Here is a 26,166-nt window from a genome sequence, read left to right as displayed (position 1 = left end):
AGACTATCCGAAGAGGTAGTTTGCAGTCAGTGCTGGATGAGGTAGTGATCAGTCCAATGGTGCACAAGTGACAGGTGCTGATCACAGTTTGTAAGTGGGTGGGTGGGGGGGGGGGGAAAGGTCCTGGGGATGTGGGGAGCTGGGGGGGGGGGGGGGTCGTAGTATCAGAGTTCAGTGTTGCATGGGGTAAAAGAGGGGAGGGGGGGCAAGGACGGGAGGGAGTTCAGCTTCCTGACAGCCTGATGTATGAAGCTGTCCTTCAGTCTGCTGGTCCTCGCCTGGAGACTCCGCAGTCTCCTCCCTGATGGCAGCAGACTGAAGAAGCTGTGTGTCGGGTGGGTGGGATCACCTGCAATGCGGAGGGCTTTGCGGGTGAGACAGGTGCTGTAGATGTCCTGGAGGGAGGGGAGAGAGACACCAACGATCTTCTCAGCTGCTCTCACTATGCGCTGAAGTGACTTGCGGCAGGATGTGTTGCAAGCGCCATACCACACAGTGATGCAGCTAGTTATGATGCTCTCGATGGTGCCTCTGTAAAAGGTGCACATGATGGGGGCCAGGGTTCTGGCTCTTCTGAGTTTGCAGAGGAAGTAGAGACACTGCTCTGCTTTCTTGGCCAGTGCTACAGTGTTGTTAGTTCAAGCCAAATTCTTTCAAAAAAGTAACAGTGATTTGGATTATTCAAAGCAAGATACTTAATTGGTGGAAGCTGTACAAACAAGAGTGCTTTAAGGACTTAAAAATGTCACATGATATAAACATGTACACAAGGAAATAAGCAGAATAATTAACGTTTGTCCAAGGTGTGACAGTTCAACACTTATATCTTTAGTTCTTCAAAAACATGTAATCAGTTATTCCTTTACCAAAACAAAACTCTTGGTTTGTGCTCGAAACAGCCCCAGTAACTAGACAATTTGACCCATTATCCATAATTCTTTCCTATTGCTTCTGGCCTGTTCACTCCTGTTTGGTCCACAGGATTCCCCTTTGCTCTATGCACATACACGCCATAATAACTACATATATCCCAAAAAGTCCCTTTCCAGCTCAGTCACACACATCAAAAACAAAGAACATCTGTGGAACATTCCTAAGTGGAACGATAAAACAGACCTTCCAATGGCCAAGAGCGCTGTGGTTAAATCGCTCCATCAGCCTCAGTATAATTTGCTCTTGCTCTCTCGATTAGTAGATTTCCTTTTACGAGAGACTTCTGGACCTGGGATGCAGTTATCTCCGCAGTGTGTTACCGCAGTCATTATGCAGTGGTTGACAAATCAGATTTCTTGAACATGCAACCCAGATCGGTCTCCTTCCTCTACCTCGCCCTCTGTTCATCTGCTTTACTACAACAGCGGCTCTGTTGCCACAGTTCAGGGCCTCCTTCAACACCTGCCGTTTGACAGTGACGTGACATACGGCCAAGTATGGTGACCCATACTCTGAATTTTTTCTCTGCATTTAACCCATCCAAAGTGCACACACACAGCGTGAACACACACCCGGAGAAGTTTGATCTGGTACTTACCCGCCCACATAAAACAAAGACCCGATTCTATTAAAGAGAGGGAGAGACATGCCAGTGTGAAGAGACCAAAAAAGAGAGAGGCAATGAGAAAGAGAAATACTGTTTTGAGAAAGATTGATGTGGAGGAGATGGGGCAGAAGTTCACACTTTGGCATCGCAAGTGTGTGTGTCTTTTTAAAAGGACATATTTTTTGTCTCTGAAATGACATTCCATTCTGCTGATGTCACAAAGGCCATGTGGGCGGAGAACAATAATGTTAACCAATAATATTTTAATCCACCAATCTAATCAAATGCCACCATTTACTTACATAAGTAAATATACAACTAGTCCACATGAACTGAATGCAAGTGTGAATAGGATTTGAAAACTAATTTGATTTCTTACAAGAGGTAATTTTAGGGATATAACAATATTGGGCAGCACAACCGTTTTCAACATTGATAATAATCATAAATGTTTCTTGAGCAGCAAATCAGCATTTTAAAATGATTTCTGAAGGATCATGTGACACTGAAAACTGGAGTAATGATGAAAATTCAGCTTTGATCACAGCAATAAAATACATTTTAAAATGCAAATTTTAATCACATAGAAAACTATTTTGAATAGTAATATTTCACAATATTTTTACTGTATTTGAGCAAAAAAAAGGTAGCCTTTATTGAGCATAAGAGACTTCATTCAGAAACATGAGAAAATTAAACTTTTAGTGTATGCAAAAGCACAATAAACAATCCTTATTGTTTAATGCGATTATAGCTTTTAACTACTCTTGCAGCCCTAACTAATATAACCGTATAAATCCCTACACGCAACTGAAACCCTACAGATGTAAATATGTGACACCTCACACACACCCACACACACACACCCACAGTCTCAGGGGCCCAGATTAGGAGGCAAGGTTGCATTCCAAAACACACACACACCCCTGCTCTCGTCCACAGCATCTCTAATCAAAACACTGGATTTATTTATAGGCATCCTATTGTGCTTTTTCACTTTTTGAATTTTAATCAGTGTGTAGTTTGTATGTTTAGGCATAAAATGATCTACAAAGTTACAAATCTCAAAGTCCACTCCAAAGGGAGATAATCCCTTTTCAAGAACTACAGCGAACGGCTCGTTTGGACTACAAAGTTGTTTTCCTGTATTTGTGACATCACAAATTGTAAACCCCTCCTACGGAAATTTGAATGGTTGGAGGGAACGCTTGGTTGAGCACTGCACGTTTCAAAATCAAAACCCGGTGTGGGTGTTTAATATCACTGTATTTCTGATGGAAACCAACTGTTTTCAGACAATTTTGGATGTCATTTTCATTTCATCTTGCATGTAATGTCTGATAAAGCAGCGTTTATGAGCGGAGCTCTGCTTTGTGTACAGCGTTACCGGAGAAACCTCGAGCTCTCCCGCTCCAACAGCACCTCCTGCTGGAAGATAGTTCATTTGCATATGTGGCCACAAACAGTGTAAGTCTGTGGGACTATGGTATAAATAAATTCAACAGTTTCACTGCAATTCATGTTATAATGTTAGAATTAAAGAACAATAAACAATATATATTACCGTTGCACTTATTCGTACATAGTCAATGCAGTTATTTTTAAGCTGTTGTTGACATCCTATCTAAAACATGAAAAAAAAAAAGAAAAAACCCAACAACAATAACGTTACCACTTTAATATGCCTTGCAATATCCCTGCGTACAAAGGTTCTGCGCGACCCTCTTGTTCTATATTCTCGGGGTCTGAACTGATATGGCAATATTGACGAACTTGCTGCTTTGGCAAGGGGCGGGGCAATACTGAAACACCGTCTAAGCTGTTCGCCAATCACAACGCACTGGGACAGCTAACCAATCGTTTTTCGAAAGGCGGGTCTTCATCAAACCCGGAACTAATCGAGCAGTTTCTGTCAGGCTGGGGAGAGATGCATTATAATAATGTCAATTATGTGAAAAATAATGTGATTTTCGAACCACCAAGCATGAGAGCATGTTCTAGTACACCCCCAAAACTAAATCAACACTTTGTAAAAGAGCATAATAGGACCACTTTAAAGGGTTTATATCATTAAAAAAAATCTAATTTCTATTAACATACTGTAACTTGCAGAATTTAATTTTGTTGATTAGTTGGCTTGCTTGGTTGGGGACACTTCATTTCCAGCGATATCCTTGACCTGATTGCAAAGACACTATTTAAACTGAACTGAGCTGGGTGATGACATCACTGAATTCAATAATGAAATGCCTTTAACTTTTTTTATCTTTTCATTTTACATTATTGACACAGTACTTTCCTTTTTTCATATTGTGCAGTTGCTTTGACACAATTCACATTGTTAAAAGCGCTATATAAATAAAGGTGACTTGACTTGATAACACTCACTGACTGTGTGTGTGTGTGTGTGTGTGTGTGTGTGTGTGCGCTTATTTTACATATTTGATTGTGACAGGTGGTGAGTGGGCCAATATGGTCACTAGTCACACTAATAATAGAGTGTCAGAAGACATTTTACAGCCTTGAATCTGTCTCACACACACACACACACACACACACACACACACACACACACACAGTGCCATTAGTGACAGAGAGAAAACTGGAGCATTTATCTGAGATGGTGAAGTCTGATGTCATGGACTGTGTGTTGAACTGATCACAAATCTGCTCTTTAAATGATTCAAGAGCTTCATCTAGAACCACAGAACAAAGCTCTGTTACACACACACACACACACACACACACACATAGGGCTGGGCAAAAATCAGATGTTAATACTTTAAGGCTCTTGTTTAATTTATGACTGTGAATTTGAATTGAACTGCTCACACCCCACAGGATGTTGAATTGGAATTTGAATAGAAATGACAGGAAGAGGAATTTACAGAATTACAATTGAATGAAATTCAAACAGAGTCACATAACAGAGAACTGACAATCATTCAACACTAAAATGTAAATAATTAATCATTAATTTGTATTAATTAATTAATTAATAACTACAATACTGTTTTACAGAACATTGTTTTCAGATAATTTTATAGTCATCAAATTTGTATTTGAAAATGTATTATGCTTTATAAAATATAATTTGTTCAACAGAAAAATTAACAGCAAAAATAAGTGATCTTCCAACATTATCCACTGTTAATTTATTAAATATATATTAAATATACATAAAATGTACAAATACATGTGTGTGAGAGATTATATATTAAATAATATTATTTTTATATATTTTATATTATTATAGCAGTAAATACTAATTTCTATAGATGTGTAAAAATTTCTAACAGTTATGATTATGATCTGATAACTTAATTTTGAATGTCAAGACCTATTATACATTATAAAAGCGCACACAAATAAAGTCAAATATTAACATAAAATATATTGACATCAAATTTAAATACAAATTTCAATGTAAATATTTATCATATATTCAAAAAGTATAGTTAAACTGTAAATGTAAACTACACTTAAAGGAGACATATTACGCACCTTTTTCTAAGATGTAATATAAGTCTCTGGTGTCCCCAGAATGTGTCTGTAAAGTTTCACTCAAAATACCCCACATTCATTTATTATATCATTTTGAAAATGGAAGCAAAAACAATCTGATTTTCGTGCCTGTTTCTTTAAATGCAAATGAGCTGCTGCTCCCGCCCCCTTTCCAGAATAGAACCTAAAAACATCTGTTTTGGTTCTGATTATCATGTTTATCTCGCTGAAATCATGCGTTTTAAACCATATTAGTTTAAACTTCTGATATACGGTTTTCTGAGTGCACACATCCGAAGCACACGAGCATGCGAGTACTAAACTAAGTTCTCATTCACACACAAGTTTACATTAAAAACACACACGAGTTACAAAAACAGTCAGTTATGTCTGTGAAGGCAAACAGCTGGGAAATAAATCACATGATTATTTTAGATCTGTGTGGGAGCAGCATACAGTATATAAATCAATAAATCCACTGCTCTGTCTCTGAGGCTGGGACTAAATAGTGTTCTGTGCTCGTCTGTGCAGCCAAAGACAGAACAGTTGGCATGTTTTGCTCAAACTATCACCATGGCATTAGAACTGTACACCGTTGTCGCTTGTGAAAGCAAAATGATGGCGCAGCGGGTGGAAACTTACAGATTAGGGGAAGGTAATATTATAATGAGATCCCTTTGCCACATTACCAAGGGAGCAAAATCAGATGCACTCGATTTTTCAGAAGCTTGCAGAAAAAGGCTTACTAAAAGTTACTGGGTTAATCTTTTTCACGTTTCCTTGGTTGGTAGATGCACTAGGGACCTGATTATAGCACTTAAAACCTGGAAAAGTCAGATTTTCATATGTGACCTTTAAAGCCGTTACATGAATATATTTGAATTTAATTCCATTTAAATGTTACTTATTTAAATTCAAGTTAGAATGAGAGTTCTGCATCATGTTACAATTTAAATTCAAATTTAGGAATTACTTTGAACTTTCAAAGCCACTGCAATGTTCAGTTCTGAACATTTCACAACCCTGAATCACACACACACACACACACACACACACACACACATGCACAAGGTCAGGGTGGACGGCTGCCTTTCGCAACGCCACACTCAGATCCGGTTACCTGCCACCCATGGGATTGTGGGTAATATTACCTTCTCCATGTCATCACTAATGTAAAAGGCAAGCGTGCGCTCAGTTTGTGCGCTCATGTTTCAGAGGGGTGTTGGGACACACATGCAGCCGGGAGCTAAAGTCAACAGCACACCAGGAAAGTTCCGGAATGGAACACAACACAGCATTCAGAACAGAGCCTAAAACACACACACACACACACACACTTCTCACACAAACGTGTCAGAAGCTCAACCAACGCGCTGAAGAACACGCTGAAAAGTCACAACAATGACCTTTAAAAGACATAAAACTTTTCTTTTGTAAAGCGACAGATTTTTTCCATCAGGAATTGATTGGATTGGAAAATAGTGCACGTTTGTACCAGAACAGATCCAGACAGGGATTATGTTCAGAAATCAAAACAGCACACATGCATACTACTTGTGCTATTTCCACAGTATGCATCGGATACCTGGATGAGCTACTACATTTGCCAAATTGTGCATTATGCAACAAATGACTAAATGCAATGCACTTGATGTCATATATTATGTGAACAGTGTTATTTATATACTATACTTACTGTACTTTTTATTAAGCGTTAGATTTCATTTCAATCATTTTGTTACGTGCATTTGTCATTCTTATTAGGTTTTATTTCAAATATTAACATTTATGTTTAATTTATTTTATTTCAGTATTTTAGTTTTAGTTCAGTTTTAGAGTTTATAATTCCCTTCCAGTTAGTTATTTTAGTGCTTCGACTGAAATCAATTAAAATTTGATATTATTTTATTTCAGCTCGTTTCAATTCACAAAAATGTTTAAATGTTTTATTATATATTTTTAATTAACTTCTATTTTTATTTTAATTGTAGTTCATTTTGATATGTGCTTTTGTTAATTATAATAATATTATTCAGGTTTAATTAAATTTTTTATTGCAGTTTTAATTTTAGTTCAGTTTTAGTTTAATTTCAACCTAAACTAAACGAAAATGAGAAATGTTGCCAGCTGTCCATAATAAGTTTAAGTTTGTCATCTAATATTTATATTTGATTTCAGCTTCATTTCAATGAACACAAATGTTTTATTATCGTGTTATTTTCTATTTTTTTTAATTTGCTTTTATTTTTACACTTCAATTTTATGTACTTTTGTTATTTTTATTCCTTATTTTAAATATTGCTATTTTAGTTATTTTTATTTCAGCATTTTTCAACTTTTAGTTCAGTTTTTTTTGTTTGTTAATTTTAGTACTTCAATTTAAACGAAAGGAAAATGTGAAATTGTACTTTTAGTGTACTAATATCTATCTAAATGTAACACAAATGGTTTCACACGTTATTTTTTGAACACTGGTCAGTATAAAGTATGTAGCACGCTAGTATGTGAATTTGTCAAAATAGCATATTTTCATCATTCATGATGAGACCAGAAGCATGTATTAAGTAAACAGGGTCTGTTTGGATTTCATGTGACTTTAAGCAGCCTGTGTTTTTTACATTCATTTAAATATATCACAAGGCAAACGCATTGGCCCTCACAGATCCAACAGACGTTAATTACAGGTTTAACCTCATCAGCTAAACTAATGTCACCACATCAAACAAGCGCTAGTCAAACAAAAAGAGCCGACACTAACAACTGCTAACAGACATGAACTCAAAGACGTGTTGGTAGCCTCCAGAGAAGCGTTACGCTGACAGTTTCAATAGTTCGCTGACAGCAGTCTTTAATAGGTATGACTGCATTAGTGAATAACGTCACACATTCATACGGCACTAAATATAGAGCTGCGCGAGTCCTGAGAGCCAGAGACCATACGATACAACCCCAAAAACCAGCAACGCTCCTCCAGCCCAGAGCTGCACGGGTAACACAAATAAAACTAAAATCACAATATGGCTTAGCATGATTTTTAAATCAATATATGTGCTGCTGTGTGTTTGAGAGTGTGTTTATTTACACGCGAGCAGCTCATGATCCGGTGTTTGCAGCTTGCTGTGAGTTTGAATTGTTTTATATATGCATCTGAAAATGCAATATGCACCAAACGCCTTGTAATAAGAAGCACTTGGTTTTCCATCCAAGTAAAAGTGGTTTAACATTTGAAAATTAGGAAACTATAATCATTAAGGGCATAAATATTAGTATTACAATTTTATTGTTCTGTAAATACATAGTACTACTACTACAACTACTATTATTATTATTATTATTATTATTATTATTATATGTTTTTCTTTTGATGTCTTATTTGTTTTAATATTTTTATTGGGGCCAAACTGTGCAGCCTTACAAACAAGCAAAAATGTAACAAAATGTTTATGCATTTTATTTTTGGAGTACATTTTACAAGAAAATACTCTTTAGGTTTTTCTGCTTAAAAATTTCACATTTAAGAATACATGTTCATCTTTAAAATAAAATTATTATTATATTTTTTTCTTTAAATTATTTTACAGTCAAATATTACTAAAGTATTTCTCATTTTATTAATATAATTAAATAATAATAATAAATGTTGTTATTATTATAATTATTGTTCTAGTCTTTTTGATATATAGTCACAAATTTCTGGGCCAAACTGTGAAGCCTTACAAAAAGCATGATTTTTTTTTCAGCATGTTTTACAAGCAAATAGTATTTCAGACTGTCTACTTCAAAAATTCACAAAAGTGAAAGTGACATGACATACAGCCAAGTATGGTGATCCATACTCAGAATTCGTGCTCTGCATTTAACCCATCCAACGTGCACACACACAGCAGTGAACACACACACACACACACACACACCGTGAACACACACCCGGAGCAGTGGGCAGCCATTTATGCTGCGGCGCCCGGGGAGCAGTTGGGGGTTCGGTGCCTTGCTCAAGGGCACCTCAGTCGTGGTATTGAGGGTGGAGAGAGCGCTGGACATTCACTCCCCGCACCTACAATCCCTGCCGGCCGGGGACTCGAACCCGCAACCTTTGGATTACGAGTCCGACTCTCTAACCATTAGGCCACGACTTCCCCAATGTGTTACTTTTACATTATTACTTGTAATTGTTTGTAATTTACCAGAAATTTTTGAATGTCAAATGTTTAATGATTAAATCCTACATCAAATTTTTTTTCAGTGCATCACACTTTTTTTTTATCACATTTTTTAATCACAATTGCAGTTTTTAATCAGAAAAATCACAATTCAATTTTTCATGCAAATGCAAAACCTGAAACTAGAAAGTGTTCAAAACATTTCTGTCTTCATTTATCCAAAGTTTTATAATGTAAAACCTCACAAACCATACACAGATATGAATAATTATTTTCCAGACAGGTTTGTTATCCCAGTACCTTGAACATGAAGCACATCTCAAACTGCTAAAGCTAGAGCTCATTGGCTGTCATTCATAAAGCACAAAGTTCAACTCTGGATGTTTGGGATAAAGTAATTGTTGCACTTTTGAAAAGCAGTCATCAGTAACACAGGTATATTTGTAGCAATAGCCAACAATACATTGTATGCCTCAAAATGATACATTTTTCACATATGCCAAAAATCATTAGGATATTATTGCGTTCTGCAAGTGAACGTCGCTTTATTGTTCATCCCAAAGAGGCACAAAATCACTTTCACTGACTTTTACACTAACTGTTCCCTCCTGGTGAAATGACCTGCCCAGCACCATCTTCAAGAATCGGCTAAAAACACTTCTCTTCCATCTTTATTTGGCCCTCTAACTCTAGCACTCTCTAGTCTAATTCTATTCTTTGAAAAAACAAAAAACACTTGTCCCTTTTAGACTTGCATTCTATTCATTTACTAACTGCTTGTTTTCATACAAAAAAAAAAAAACTAACACTAGCTTTTCTAATCTTTTTGTATTCTATCCATTTGTTTTCTTTTTATTTATTATACAATTAACAAAAGCAAAAAAGGCCTCTAGCTTGCTCTATTCTTTTTCTATTCTCTCTGTTTTCTTTTTATTTATTATATAATTAAAAAAGCCTTGCTAAGTGTACTGTGTTAAGCAAACTGATACTTGTTATAGCACTTGCATATTATTGCTCTTTTGATTGCTTCCATTGTCCTCATTTGTAAGTCGCTTTGGATAAAAGTGTCTGCTAAATGACTAAATGTAATGTAAATATTAAGTGAAGATCATGTTCCTTCAAGATATTTATAAAATTCCTACCGTAAATATACCAAAACGTAATACGGACAACTTTAAAGGTTTAAAAAAAAAAAAAAAAATTATGACTGGTTTTGTGGTCCAGGGTCACATATATACTACTTGGCATACAGCAAAGCAAAGTGTACATTTTGTGTTAAAAAAACCCTGCTAAAGCTGTGCAGCTGATCTGAGGACAGTCTGTACCTGTGGCTCTGCTCTCCTCCTGCGTCTGTCTTTCGTCTGCATCCGCTCGTCTCGTCTGGACTCTGATGACGGGAACGCAGCGAAGCAGATCGGCATCTTCATCCTCCGGGATGGGGTTGTACCAGATCTCGCCCTCATCGTCGGCGTCGTTCTCCTCGGCTGGGTCGGTCCGGCGCGGCGAGATTCGGCCGTGTTTGACTTTAGCTGCGGGCAGCAGGAGACGGCGAGGACACGCTTCTGCAGACATCAACCAAACGCCATCAAACCACTGGACATTTACTGTACCTAACTACTAAAGACATTAGAGATAAAGCTGAAGAAGATTAGTACTAGCATAAATATAGTATTTATTAGTATAAATTATAAGTCACATATAAAATATTATATTAATTATAAGTAGAGAGATGTAAAACTTAAGTAAATGAAAATTAGAAATGTTGCTAGAACTGAAATTAGGGAATTAAACTAAAACTGAAATAATAACACGTTAAAAAGTACAAATAAACAAATAAAACTATTTAGAGATATAAAAATAAAATAAAAGTGACAAAAGCAGAAAAGTACAAAATTACCACAAAAAAAAAAAACTAAACTGAAAAAAAAAAAAAATCAAAACTCAAAATATAAAAATAAAATAGCTTGGCAAAAGAAAAAAAGTTGAAGTACTAAAATTGTTAACTGAAATAAACCTAAAACTGAAATAAAAATAAATTAACTATAACTATTTAGAAAGATAACCCCCTCACACACCCCACCAAAAAAAAAAATTAATGAAAATAAAAATGACAAAAGCAATAAAAAAATAAATAAAAAAATTAACTAAACTAAAAACTAAAATTATTAAAAGTATTTGTTAATTTAAATAAAGCTGAAATCAAATATAGGTACCTATTAGATGTATAACTAGAAAAAAAACTGATATGTTGCCTTGTATTACATTTCTAAAGTACTAAAATAACTAGCTAAAATAAAAGTAATACTGAAATAAGAATAAATTAAAACTATAAATTAAATCTATTTAGAAATTTAAAAACTAAAATTTAAAAAAAATAACAAAAGCACATACCTAAAATACTAAAATAAAATGGAAACAAAAAAAAGAGTTCACATATTTTAGTAGTTTTGGTATGTGTGCTTGTCATTTTTTTATATTTCTAAAAAAAAAATGTAAACGTATTTTTATTTTAGAAAATAAATAAATCAGTTTTAGCATTCATTTTAATTTTAGTTCAATTTTAGTTTTTTTTAATTTTATGTGCTTTTGTATTGTATTCTTATATCAGTGTTGTTATCATTAATGAAAACGATTTTTTTTTTTTAAACAAACTGCTTTAACTTACTGAAAATAATATTGAATTGATTAATACTTAAAAAAAACTTACTGAAAATAACTTTTATAAAAGTAAAAGTTAATGAAATGTAGTCATATTTAACTTGACAAAAAATAAAAAAATGGGACAGATACGTGTGGATTATTAAAACACTTAAAATAATTATTTCTTGATCAACTTCCAGCAGAGGTAATCTCTGGAAACATTCACTATGAGGATCAAGGCATTCAGTGTTAACTGTACACACCGTCTGTCAGAAGCGAGTTAGATGGCGGGTGTGTTTGTGTTTGCTCCTCCTCGGCTGCAGGGGGCGCTGTCACAGAGCTCTGCTGGAGCCACTGGCGTTTCTTAGAGACTGTGATGTGGTTAAACGGGGCCTGACGCTGACAGACAAACTCCATCGCTGCTGCAAACACAAACGAACAAAACCAACACTTCTGTTGATTCAGCTCATCTGACTGCTGCCTTTAGCGCAAAACATGCAAGTGCATCCGGTTAGATCAAACAAGTCCAAAAACAAACCGAAAAGAGCCATTTATTGTTTTTGTAAACAATGTTTTTGGTTTCATAAAACTCTCAAAACCTTCAGCATCAAACGGGACTGACAGCATCTTTCATCATGAACCCATTTACAGACTCTGCACTGCTTTCTAATAAGCAGAGCTGTAATCGTTAACTAAAACTAAGCTATTAAAACATTTTTGTTCATTGGAATTAAGCTGAAATAAAATAAAATATAATATTAGACAAAAAAAACTCATATGTTTACTAAAATCACTAACAAATTAAACAAACTAAAACTGAAATTAAAAATAAAGTAAAACTATTTAGAAATATAGAACAACTAATAAGTGCACATAACAAATTTACAAAAAAACTGAAAAGATATCAAGATCAATAAAACTATAAAAGTACATAAATGAAAATGAGAAAAATTGCTTTGGCAAGTAACTCGGCAAGAAATCTGAAGTACTAAAATTACTAACTGAATTCAAAATAAACTATTTAGAAATATTAAAAAGAAAATGACAAATGCACATAATATTACTAAAAAAAAATTATTAAATAATAATATAAAAGCTAATTCAAAATATCAATATATAAAATCAATGAATAATCAAAGATTAGAAATTCTACTTTGGCAACTATTGGAGGTAAGTTGAAGTTGAAGTACTAAAATTGCTAAATAAAAAACAAAAAAAACTAATTAAAAACTATTAATAAACAATTAAATGACAAAAGCACTTAAAATGACTAAAAAATAAATGAAAACGAAAACTAAAAATACAAAAATAAAAGCTGGAAATAAGTTTAAAAACTAAAATTACTAACAAATAAAAAATAAATAGTTCAAAATATAATACAAATAATACAAGTAAAAATGATAATAATGACAGAAATAACTGAATAATAAAAATGGCAAAATCACGTCGCAAAATGACAAAAATTACACTAAAATAAAAACTTAAAATATAAAATGCAATAAATCTGCAATAGCTTGAATTTCAGCTTCTACGTTTAGAAAACAGATATCCATCTGAGTAAAAACTGCAGAAAGTGCGTCTGAAATGACGAGCAGAAATATAACTATGACTCAAAGCTGTGTAAACGCTCCTGGGACCGAGGGAGCGACGGTTTGTGTTTGTGGATTACAGGCTGGCGCTTGGACACTTTCACACGAAACAATGCAGCCACAGTGTGTTATTATGCCAGGCTGAGAAACGCTGGCCAGCACTCGCTCAGCATGTGTTTGAGAGGTCAAAGAGACCTGAAAATAAAACTCAAACGCTTAATTAGAGCTGCTGTTCTGTCAGCAAGCCAGAAGCGACTCGCAGCCCATGGCATTCTGGGATACGGGAATCAAGCGTCCCAAAGTTAGATAACTTGGACTTTATTACTCCAACAAAACATAAATATACACTAGCGTTCAAAACTGTTTGGGGTCGGCAAGATTTTGTAATGTTTGGCAAAGAAGTCTCTTTTGCTCACCAATTGTGATATATTTTTACAATTTAAAATAGCTGTTTTCTGTTTGAATATATGTTAACATGTAATCAAACATGACTCCAAAGCTGCTAAAAATATAAAGTGCACAATATATATATATATTTTAGTGGTCGACAGATATATCGGCAAGGCCAATTATATCGGCCGATATTGGGCATTTTTCAAATATCTGCATCGGCCGATAAGTTGTCTGTCTGGCCGATGCGTTCGAGGTGGGACTTTTATTTTGACGGCGCTGAGAAAGGCAGTTGTCGTTAACAGTTCTGTCTAATACAGATAGACGTCTGTCTAATAATCAGATAGAGGGATTAAAATGTATACAAAAAAAGTATTATAATATTAGTAATAGAAAGGCAAACATATTATAATATTTTCTTGTTTGCCATTAGCATTTAGCAAATACGCATTTATATAATTTATATAAGTCGTGGTCTAATGGTTAGAGAGTCGGACTCGTAATCGAAAGGTTGCGGGTTCGAGTCTCCGGCCGGCAGGGATTGTAGGTGGGGGGAGTGAATGTACAGCACTCTCTCCACCCTCAATACCACGACTGAGGTGCCCTTGAGCAAGGCACCGAACCCCCAACTGCTCCCCGGGCGCTGCAGCATGGCTGCCCACTGCTCCGGGTGTGTGTTCACGGTGTGTGTGTGTGTGTGTGTGTGTGCATTTGTTCACTACTCACTGCTGTGTGTGTGCACTTGGATGGGTTAAACGCAGAGCACCAATTTCGAGTATGGGTCACCATACTTGACAATACGTCACGACTTACTTTACTTTACAAACCTTGCAAACTTAGTCGAATCCAGTTGTGAGATCTTGTGCAGTGTGCATATGTATGCTGCATGATCGCGTGTTCTCTGCGTGACTTTCAGTGCAAATTAAATGCTTTAAACTTTAAACTTGTGATTTCAAATTATGCTGCGCTTTATGCATTTGCCCACCGTCATATTCATGTCATTTTCACTGTGTGCTGTATGTAAAATGAGTGTTACCTTGACATTATTTGAAAAAATATGATTCCCAATGCACACAAACTTCCCAAAATACTGAGTGCCCTGTTAGTTAGTGGTTACTTCCTTTTAAATTATATTTTTTATTAAATATTAATTTATTTGTAAAAAATTCTCATCTAAAGTATGTTTATTTTACAAATTTTTTTAAAATCCATTTTCAAATGATTTCAAACTTCTTAAATATTAAAATAAATAAAATTATATCGGCGTTATATCGGCCACCCTGCTTTCCAAGATATCGGCAGTCAAAAAAAACAATATCGGTCGACCACTAATATATATATTTAAAATATTAAAATACATATTTAAATTTTTTAAACATTTTGTTGCTTCTATAGAGTGTTATTTATTTACATATTTATTTGATACATTTTTAAGTCTTTTAAAAATAAATATTTTAAAATAGAAATTTATATTAAAAATATTTACATAAATATTTTAATACATAGGTTTGTTTTAAGATAGCTATTTATTTAAATATTTATTTAAAAATTAAATACACATTAAAAATAACATTTAAAATGTAAGTTTTTACATAAATATTGTATTTATAAAGTAAATAAGTATTTTAAAAAACAACAAATATTTAAAACGTACATAAATATTGTTTTTATAAAAGTAAATAAATATTAAATATTTCAAATTTTTAGACAAATATTTAGAATATTTTAATAACCGTTCTTGCTTTTACAGATGGTTATTTAAATATTTATTTACATATTCAAATGCATTTAAATACATAAAAAATAATATTTTAAAAATGTAAATAAATACTTATAATATTTACAGAAATGCTTAAAAAATTTAAATAAATAGTTTTACAAAAAAATAAATATTTTAAATATTTATTCAAATATTTTAAATATTTATTCAAATATTTATTCAAATATTTTAAATATTTAAATAAATCTCTTGGGACTGTTTATGAGTAAAAAGCAAGACACGTTGCGAGACTCGTTAGATTTAGTCGTGCTGTGACGCTACGGTAAAGATTGTTGTGATACGCATGATCCTCTCCGCCTCTGTCTGTCTTTGAGTCAAAGCGGGTCTGGGGTGAACGAGAGCATGTCAATCCAAACATACCTGGACCATTTCACTGCTAAAACAGTCAGTATATGATTACAGACGCTCAGATGTGTCATGACCGATCAAGCATTTACCAACAACACAATCATGTGATGCTGCACTTATGTAAAGTGCAAAACCAACACTTCTGCTGATTCAGCTCATCTGACTGCTGCCTTTAGCGCAAAACATGCAAGTGCATCCGGTTAGATCAAACAAGTCCAAAAACAAACCGAAAAGAGCCATTTATTGTTTTTGTAAACAATGTTTTTGGTTTCATAAAACTCTCAAAACCTTCAGCGTCAAACGGGACTGACAGCATCTTTCATCATGAAACCATTTACAGACTCTGCACTGCTTTCTAATATTCACAAGCAGAGCTGTTATCGTTAACTAAAACTAAGCTATTAAAACATTTTTGTTCATTGGAATTAAGCTGAAATAAAATCAAATATAATATTAGACATAAAAAAACTCATATGTTTACTAAAATCACTAACAAATTAAACAAACTAAAACTGAAATTAAAAATAAAGTAAAACTATTTAGAAATATAGAACAACTAATAAGTGCGCATAACAAATTTACTAAAAAACTGAAAAGATATCAAGATCAATAAAACTATAAAAAGTACATAAATGAAAATGAGAAAAATATCCTTAAGTAACTCGGCAAGAAATAAGTAATCTGAAGTACTAAAATTACTAACTGAATTCAAAATAAACTATTTAGAAATATTAAAAAGAAAATGACAAATGCACATAATATTACTAAAAAAAAATTATTAAATAATAATATAAAAGCTAATTCAAAATATCAATATATAAAATCAATGAATAATCAAAGATTAGAAATTCTGCTTTGGCAACTATTGGAGGTAAGTTGAAGTTGAAGTACTAAAATTGCTAAATAAAAAACAAAAAAAAACTAATTAAAAACTATTAATAAACAATTAAATGACAAAAGCACTTAAAATGACAAAAAAATAAACGAAAACGAAAACTGAAAATACAAAAATAAAAGCTGGAAATAAGTTTAAAAACTAAAATTACTAACAAATAAAAAATAAATAGTTCAAAATATAATAAAAATTATACAAGTAAAAATGATAATAAATGACAGAAATAACTGAATGATAAAAATGGCAAAATCACGTCGCAAAATGACAAATTACGCTCAAATAAAAACTTAAAATATAAAATGCAATAAATCTGCAATAGCTTCAATTTCAGCTTCTACGTTTAGAAAACAGATATCCATCTGAGTAAAAACTGCAGAAAGTGTGTCTGAAATGACGAGCAGAAATATAACTATGACTCAAAGCTGTGTAAACTCTCCTGGGACCGAGGGAGCGACGGTTTGTGTTTGTGGATTACAGGCTGGCGCTTGGACACTTTCACACGAAACAATGCAGCCACAGTGTGTTATTATGCCAGGCTGAGAAACGCTGGCCAGCACTCGCTCAGCATGTGTTTGAGAGGTCAAAGAGACCTGAAAATAAAACTCAAACGCTTAATTAGAGCTGCTGTTCTGTCAGCAAGCCAGAGGCGACTCGCAGCCCATGGCATTCTGGGATACGGGAATCAAGCGTCCCAAAGTTAGATAACTTGGACTTTATTACTCCAACAAAACATAAATATACACTAGCGTTCAAAACTGTTTGGGGTCGGCAAGATTTTGTAATGTTTGTCAAAGAAGTCTCTTTTGCTCACCAATTGTGATATATTTTTACAATTTAAAATTGTTTTCTGTGTGAATATATGTTAACATGTAATCAAACATGAATCCAAAGCTGCTAAAAATATAAAGTGCACAATATATATATATATTTTAGTGGTCGACAGATATATCGGCAAGGCCAATATATCGGCCGATATTGGGCATTTCTCAAATATCTGCATCGGCCGATAAGTTTTTCTGTCTGGCCGATGCGTTCGAGGTGGGGCTTTTATTTTGACGGCGCTGAGAAAGGCAGTTGTCGTTAACAGTTCTGTCTAATACAGATCGACATCTGTCTAATAATCAGATAGAGGGATTAAAATGTATACAAAACAAGTATTATAATATTAGTAATAGAAAGGCAAACATATTATAATACTTTCTTGTTTGCCATTAGCATTTAGCAAATACGCATTTATATAATTTAAACAAATCTTTGAAAGTCTAATGAACATTTCACAAACCTTGCAAACTTAGTCGAATCCAGTTGTGAGATCTTGTGCAGTGTGCATATGTATGCTGCATGATCGCGTGTTCTCTGCATGACTTTCAGTGCGAATTAAATGCTTTAAACTTTAAACTTGTGATTTCAAATTATGCTGCACTTTATGCATTTGCCCACCGTCATATTCATGTCATTTTCACTGTGTGCTGTATGTAAAATGAGTGTTACCTTGACATTATTTGAAAAAATGTGATTCCCAATGCACACAAACTTCCCAGAATACTGATTGCCCTGTAAGTTAGTGGTTACTTCCTTTTAAATTATATTTTTATTAAATATGAATTTATTTGTAAAAAATAAATTTTAATTTTTTTAAAATCCATTTTCAAATGATTTCAAACTTCTTAAATATTAAAATAATATCGGCCACCCTGCTTTCCAAGATATCGGCAGTCAAAAAAACAATATCGGTCGACCACTAATATATATATTTAAAATATTAAAATACATATTTAAATTATTTAAACATTTTCTTGCTTCTATAGAGTGTTATTTATTTACATATTTATTTGATACATTTTTAAGTCTTTTAAAAATAAATATTTTAAAATAGAAATTTATATTAAAAATATTTACATAAATATTTTAATACATAGGTTGTTTTAAGATAGCTATTTATTTAAATATTTATTTAAAAATTAAATACACATTAAAAATAACATTTAAAATGTAAGTTTTTACATAAATATTGTATTTATAAAGTAAATAAGTATTTAAAAAAACAACAAATATTTAAAACGTACATAAATATTGTTTTTATAAAAGTAAATAAATATTAAATATTTCAAATTTTTAGACAAATATTTAGAATATTTTAATAACCGTTCTTGCTTTTACAGATGGTTATTTAAATATTTATTTACATATTCAAATGCATTTAAATACATAAAACATAATATTTTAAAAATGTAAATAAATACTTATAATATTTACAGAAATGCTTAAAAAATTTAAATAAATAGTTTTACAAAAAAATAAATATTTTAAATATTTATTCAAATATTTTAAATATTTATTCAAATATTTTAAATATTTAAATAAATCTCTTGGGGCTGTTTATGAGTAAAAAGCAAGACACGTTGCGAGACATGTTAGATTTAGTCGTGCTGTGACGCTACAGTAAAGATTGTTGTGATACGCATGATCCTCTCCGCCTCTGTCTGTCTTTGAGTCAAAGCGGGTCTGGGGTGAACGAGAGCATGTCAATCCAAACATACCTGGACCATCTCACTGCTAAAACAGTCAGTATATGATTACAGACGCTCAGATGTGTCATGACCGATCAAGCATTTACCAACAACACAATCATGTGATGCTGCACTTATGTAAGGTGGATTTGAACCTCTCGCTAAGCTCTTTAGCAGCTCTTTCCCGCTCGGATGATTTTCCTCTAAGAACGGGGTGCAAAAGGAAAAACAAGGTGTTGGAAATACAGGTCAGATTCGCCCCAATCACTGAAAAACAGGCCTCACATGATCAGATTCAATCTTTGTGTCAGCGTTCATATTAGCACTAATCATGAGCTGTAAATTAATCTGGATCGTCTGCTGACATTTGTAATTCACACCACTGCTATTTTCACCCACAATCACAGAATTAACCCTCGTCAAACACCAAATGAGAGTTAAAAACAGCAAGAAATAAAATGTTACGTATTAGTTAACCAGTGACTTGAAGTTCAGAAATCATTATATGACTTCAGCGGAAGCGTTAGATGGTAAAAATGTACCATCAGAAGTTCCCACAGTGCTTGATGTTGTATTTTCTTTCTCTGAAACTACAGACGTGTTTACTATTTATTGTAGTTTTAAAGCCATTAAAACTACAATCACAATGTCTGACTTCAACATGCAAGGGAAAAACAGCTTAATAATACTAATAAACAAATAAAGTTAATTCATTATTAAATAAAAAATACATAACTAAACATGTTAATTAAATGAGAGCGAGAGACTGACTCAAACATGCAATGGAAAAATAGCTAAAAAATAGATGATGGCGATTGATGCAAAAATGCAAGGAAAAAATTCTAAATGAATGACTATAATTAATTTAAAGAAATAAATTAAATCAGTTAATTCATTAATCAATTAATAAATGAGAGAGAAATATATAATTGACTTGATTAATTAATGATGAAGACAGACAGACAGATATGGAAATTGATCTAAAAATGCAAGAGAAAACAGAAACAAATAACTAAATGAGATTGAGTTTGACTCAGAAATGCAAGGAAAAAATAGCTAAATAATAATAAGCATATAAAGTGAATTTATGGAAGTTAATTTTTACTTTTATAAAACAGAAATAAAACCAAAATAATTAAAACAGAAATAAAATCAAACTATATTAATAAAACTCCTTAAAAAATGAATAAAAATGACTATAACACTCAAGACAATTGCCAAAACTTTAACTAAAATGAGAAATATAAACTAATTAATTTTAGCATCTCAATGCTAGAAAATAAGACCGGTGCAGAACAAGGATGCTTTAATAACTGATGAAGTTCACTCAAGACCACTTGACAGCGGTTCCTGATGTACAGAGACTGTGTTTGAAGAGCAGACGTGCAGCACATGACTGTCTGTGTGTCTGATGAAGCTGTGACTGGCCTTCAGTCAGACTGAGCTGCTGCGGGGTTTGGGTTATTGTGAGGTTACACAGATCAAAGCTCAGCTGTGACGCCGTTAAAGGGTCTTTCATGATGGAGGACGAGCTCTCACACGCCCAGGATTCCTCTGAACACACACACACACACACACACACTCTTTAGACACGTCTGTATATGGAGCAGCAGATTCGATTACAAAAGCCGTCGCTCAAGGGATCGGCTGAAACAATTACAGCGGGAAACATGACTGATGCAAACGCTTCCCAAGAACAGCTTTCAAGGAAATCTAAATAAAAGTAATAAAAGCCAGACGAAGCACATTTTCTCATTTAAAAATGCTAAAACAACCCAAAATCCAGAGCAAAACTATTTTTAATTGTTTATTCAAATGTTTAAAATATTTATATATCAGTGATAATAAATCAGCATATTAGAATGATTCTGAATTGACTGAATGAGTTATGATGCTGAAAATTCAGCTTTGATCACAGAAATAAATTATACTCTAAAATATGTTAAAATAGAAAGACATTATTTTAAATTGTAATAATATTTCACTTTTTTCTGTATTTCTGATCAAATAAATGCAGCCTTGATGAGCAGAAGCATGTCATTTCAACTGCTTTTCCACCAAATGTTTTGCCATTCAGTTTCATGGAGATTGACTCAAACATTCAAGGGAAAAAGCAAAGTCATGCTTTTCACACATTTTCTGCTTTAAAATCCCAAAACAACCCAAAAATCCGCAGAGAACATATCTATACAAGTTAACGACACAAAATATCAAATGAAGTGTCTGCATCTGCATGTCTCAAATGTTAAAAATCTTTCACAGAAAGTGTGAATATTTTTCCCAATAATATCATTTCGACACTAGATCTACTGCTTTATCATTTCAGACTCTTTTCCCCTCAAATGTGTGGCTTGCAAAGGGTTTCTTTACAAAAAATGAGGCTGTTTTTATATTTCCTATCCAATGCAGCATCATTCAGACATCTGAAGAGTTGTGTGAGTGGCTCTGGGTTGTGAAACGAGCAAGCGCCCCCCTCCTCCTCGCCCCGTGCTCCGGTTTCTGGCCTTCTGTCATCCGAGAGTTTTCCATGATTACTGCAGCAGCCGCATCCAGACACTCTTTCGCTCCAGACTGCAGACATTCCACGAACACAGTGCCGCATTCTGACATTCAATCTCGTTATGATGTCTTCACCTCTCAGCCAATCACATCGCTGCGTTACAGCAGCACTGGACACAATGTTACAGCACTGGTTTGCCTGTATATCACTGCAACTACGGCGGTCTTATTAATGCTTGTGTGAAGCTCATATACTGACCTTTCACTGTAAAATCAAGAGAAAGTTGTATTTTGCATAAAAAATTATTTGTTTGTTTGTTTTTGCAATGGGACATTATTTTTAACGAGGATTATGCTAATTTTTTTATAACAAAAATCTCATTCTTATTATTTTCAATACAGTAACGGTAAAGAAAATCATAACTGGGAACAAAATGTTTTTAATAATTAAAACCAGCATCGATTAAAGGAAGTAAAACAAATACTACATTGCATACTCATAATAGTTCTAACCATATCATTTTTGTACAATTTTATTATTTAAATAAATCGTTTATCTAAAATATATAATTTTTGAATATAATTATTTTCCTTAATTAATAACAATACTTTTGGTAATTAAGACTTAGGAGGGGGCAAATTAATGTGGAATTGTCAAAATAATTACGAGAATGCAAATAATATTAAAGATACAGATGTGATAAGAACTGTGTTTTCTTAAAAAAGAGTGAAATACAGTAACAATACATTTATTTATTAGTTTTTTTGTTTGTTTGTTTAAAATACACAGTAAAGAGAATCATAAATGGGAACATTTTTTTTTTTTATAATTAAATCAGCATAAAATAAATTATAGCACAAATTACATGTATTATAGTGGTTGGAACTTCATATGCACCTTTGTACAATTTTACTAATTAAATATTTATATAAATATATATTTAATATATTATTTAAAACTAAGTATAATTTATCATATTTTTATAATTATTTAATTTTTTCAAACTATTAATAAATATATTTTCAGTGTATATATTTTTTCATTTTAAAATTTAGAAGGCAAATTCATGCATAATTGTCAAGAAAATAATGTCACAATGCAAATAATAATAAAGATACAAAAACAGGTCTCTTTTTTGTAACAAAAATAAAATTTAATTATGGGTGGAATATGACTTGAGCATATTATTAAAGGTTTGTGTGAGATTAACCAGCGTTCTTCTAAAATAAACCAGGCTATCTAAATAGATCAGCACACAAATGCTACTAAAATAAGTTCAGTCTACTTATTCAAACCTCAGACACCTAAGATTAAAATAAGCCGTGGACAACTAAACAAAATCTCACAGGATGGACTAATCCTACCTTAACGAACGTGTAATGTCTCTTTTCTAATCCCTGCCTGCATTCAAGCCCTGAGGAACAGAGAGCAAACAAGTGAAACGACGGCCTTGGCATTCCAAATATTCCTTCCCTGGGGCTCCGCGTTTCCATGGGTCGAGAATTCACTCGAGAACAGCTCCCTCCGGCCCAAAACAAACACCACCGGCTCATCAGCAGATACAGTCCATCAGTTAGCGTCTTGAGAAGACAAAAGAAACAATTCTATCATTAAGATGTTTTTAACTCATAATAAGGCTTCCTCCAGTGGAAAAGTGGTCTGAATCAAGAGAGAAATCTGCACAGATCAAGCAGCGTTTACAAGCCAAAACAAGATCAAAATTAGCCTATAAAGAAATATGTGGCTGGATTTTGATATGCAAGACAACAGGAGATGCACTTTTTCACTGGAGGAAGCGTTATTATGGATGATGGATTTGTTTCAGCTTTTGTTTTCTCCAGATGTTAACTGATGGACTGGAGTGGTGTGGATTATTGTGATGTTTTTATCAGCTGTTTGGACTCTCATTCTGACGGCACCCATTCACTGCAGAGCATCCATTGCTGAGACACTGATGCAGAGACACATTTCTCTAAATCTCCAAACAAACTAATCTACATCTTGGATTAAATTTTCATTTTTGGGTGAACTATTCCTTTAAGTCACTTTGGATAAAAGCATCTTCCAAATGCATGAATGTAACAGTGTTGTGAATCTCCATGAACGCCATGTCCACTTGCTCTAAATTTGCTCGCATGGCATTCGGTTTGAACTCAATTATTTTTACACCAGCTGTCCAAAGGCCACATTAAACACACAAGATGAGCTCTTTTTTCAAATCTGGCCTGGAAACCAAGTTACAAACTTTTGATCTTTAATGTTATTACATTGTTTTCTTAAAAGCTTGCATTTAAAGCATGACTATAAAATGTATTTGAAGCATGCAGTTTGAAGTTCATCTGTCAAAAACACTTGTTTACATGCAAGACACCCACAAGAAGTCAAAGTCACTGCTCTACACACAAGCAAAATACTACAAACTTGCATGAAATCTTAAGCAGTGCATGCACAGCTGTCCCAAAATGAAGCCTGGTGCATTCAGATTTGTGGTTTACTCTGGAATTAGCAGTAATGAACTCAAACGCAAAATCAAAATGATTCCTGTTGGTTTCATGATACAAGATAGCCGTCAACCACGTTTTCTTGGATACGCACTTGAGAGTGGACGAGTGACCTTTAAAACACACTGATAACCCAACCATCTGCTGGGTCACGTCTTATCAGGGTTCCAGCATCTCAACACAATAAACATTCGCAATTAACATCAGCACAAAACCACCACCATCACCAAGACGACAAGCATGAAATGAATTATTCAGAGAGTAAATGTGTTAGTGGAGAGGAACCAATCGAGCCTCCGGCACACTTCTGCCAAATGTGTTACGTGAAACGCCATTAAGGCCTGTTCACACCAAGGACGATAACTATAATGATAACCATAAAGATAATTGATCTAAATATTAAAGAATAGCAGAGTCCACATAACAGCTATAACGATAAAGGCACAGAGAAACAATATTGCTGGAATCACTTTCAGAAAGATTTTTTCCAGCTGATGAACTAATGTCTTTATCTTTATAGATATCTTAATACAGCACTCAACATTAGAAGTTGATCAAAAAAGGTGAATCAAAGTTGTCCTAAGACAAGAACGCATTTTGGTTTGAGATTTTAGTAGGGTTAGGAATCTAAAATCAATTCCAATTGCAGAATCAGATACTTGTTGTAAAATAAAAATATCAATTCTGCGTATCAAATCCTGTGTGAGCATCTTTATTTTTTGGTGGCAAAAAGGGGCTATTAAAAACGTATTTGTCTTTGAGTCATTCATTCAAGAAGTTCATTCTAAAAGACTGATTCATCCAGTAATGAAAGAAGGAAATCTTGAGTGAGTCATTGAATCATTCCATTCATATATTCCATGAGATTTTGTTTAGTTGTCTAATTATATAAAAATTTTATAAAAATTCTAAATTTATCCAGAATCGTGCAGCTCTATTTTTGCACACAAACAGCTCTTAATCGAGTCCAGTTTGTATGTTGACAGCTCATTTTTGTTTATGGTATTTAGCAGCAATTAAATGTTTTGCAAAAAGAGACACAGAATAAATGTCTGATATGGAAATGTTTGACTTTTAACCTCACTGGAATCGAAACCGGGAACTGATAAGGAGGCCTAATGGTTAGAGAGTCGGACTCGTAATCGAAAGGCTGCGGGTTCGAGTCCCCGGCCGGCAGGGATTGTAGGTGGGGGGAGTGGATGTCCAGCGCTCTCTCCACCCTCAATACCACGACTGAGGTGCCCTTGAGCAAGACACCGAACCCCCAACTGCTCCCCGGGCGCCGCAGCATGGCTGCCCACTACTCCGGGTGTGTGTTCACGGTGTGTGTGTGTGTGTGTGTGTGTGCGCATTTGTTCACTACTCACTGCTGTGTGTGTGCACTTGGATGGGTTAAACGCAGAGCACCAATTTCGAGTATGGGTCACCATACTTGACAATACGTCACAACTTTACTTTTTTTACTTTACTTTACTGATAAGAATCAGAATCGATAAGCAGAATCAGAATTGATAAAATTCAAACAATACCCAACCCTAGGTTTTAGGACAACTTTGATTAAAGGTTTTGATCCACTTCAAATGTTGACAGTGCAATGTTAAAAAAACAAAAAAACAGGTGAGCCAACTTAAAATTTTAAAGCAACCAACTTTTTGCAGATTTTTGAGTTCTTTCAGCTTATTTTTGTAGGAGATTCTCAACTTTTTGTTGTATAAACTTAAAACAACAAGTGGAGAAAACTCAATCTGCTGAAGCTGGTTGCCTTAAAATTTTAAGCTGGCTCAACTTTTGTGTTTTTACAGTGTGTAG

At 33.7% G+C, this 26,166-nt stretch overlaps 1 protein-coding gene across 3 annotated transcripts in view; it reads right to left on the bottom strand.

Moving 5' to 3' along the window:
* The window catches only part of LOC306859318 (rho GTPase-activating protein SYDE2-like), a 46,074-nt gene that overhangs the window by 18,303 nt on the left and 1,605 nt on the right, over positions 1-26,166 (bottom strand). For 2 of the 3 annotated variants that reach the window (XM_079400309.1, XM_079400311.1), the window contains exons 2-3: positions 12,108-12,266; positions 10,530-10,766 (exon numbers count right to left, since the gene is read on the bottom strand). In XM_079400309.1, the coding sequence (XP_079256435.1) occupies positions 10,530-10,766; positions 12,108-12,266 (396 nt within the window). The remainder of the gene's footprint in view (positions 1-10,529; positions 10,767-12,107; positions 12,267-26,166) is intronic. The other variant, XM_079400310.1, reaches the window with a different exon arrangement.

The sequence above is a fragment of the Barbus barbus genome (assembly GCF_936440315.1).
Source record: "Barbus barbus genome assembly, chromosome: 40".
NCBI lineage: Eukaryota > Metazoa > Chordata > Actinopteri > Cypriniformes > Cyprinidae > Barbus > Barbus barbus.
The sequence above is the reverse complement of the archived record's forward strand: the minus strand, read 5'-3'. Positions and strand labels throughout refer to the sequence as shown.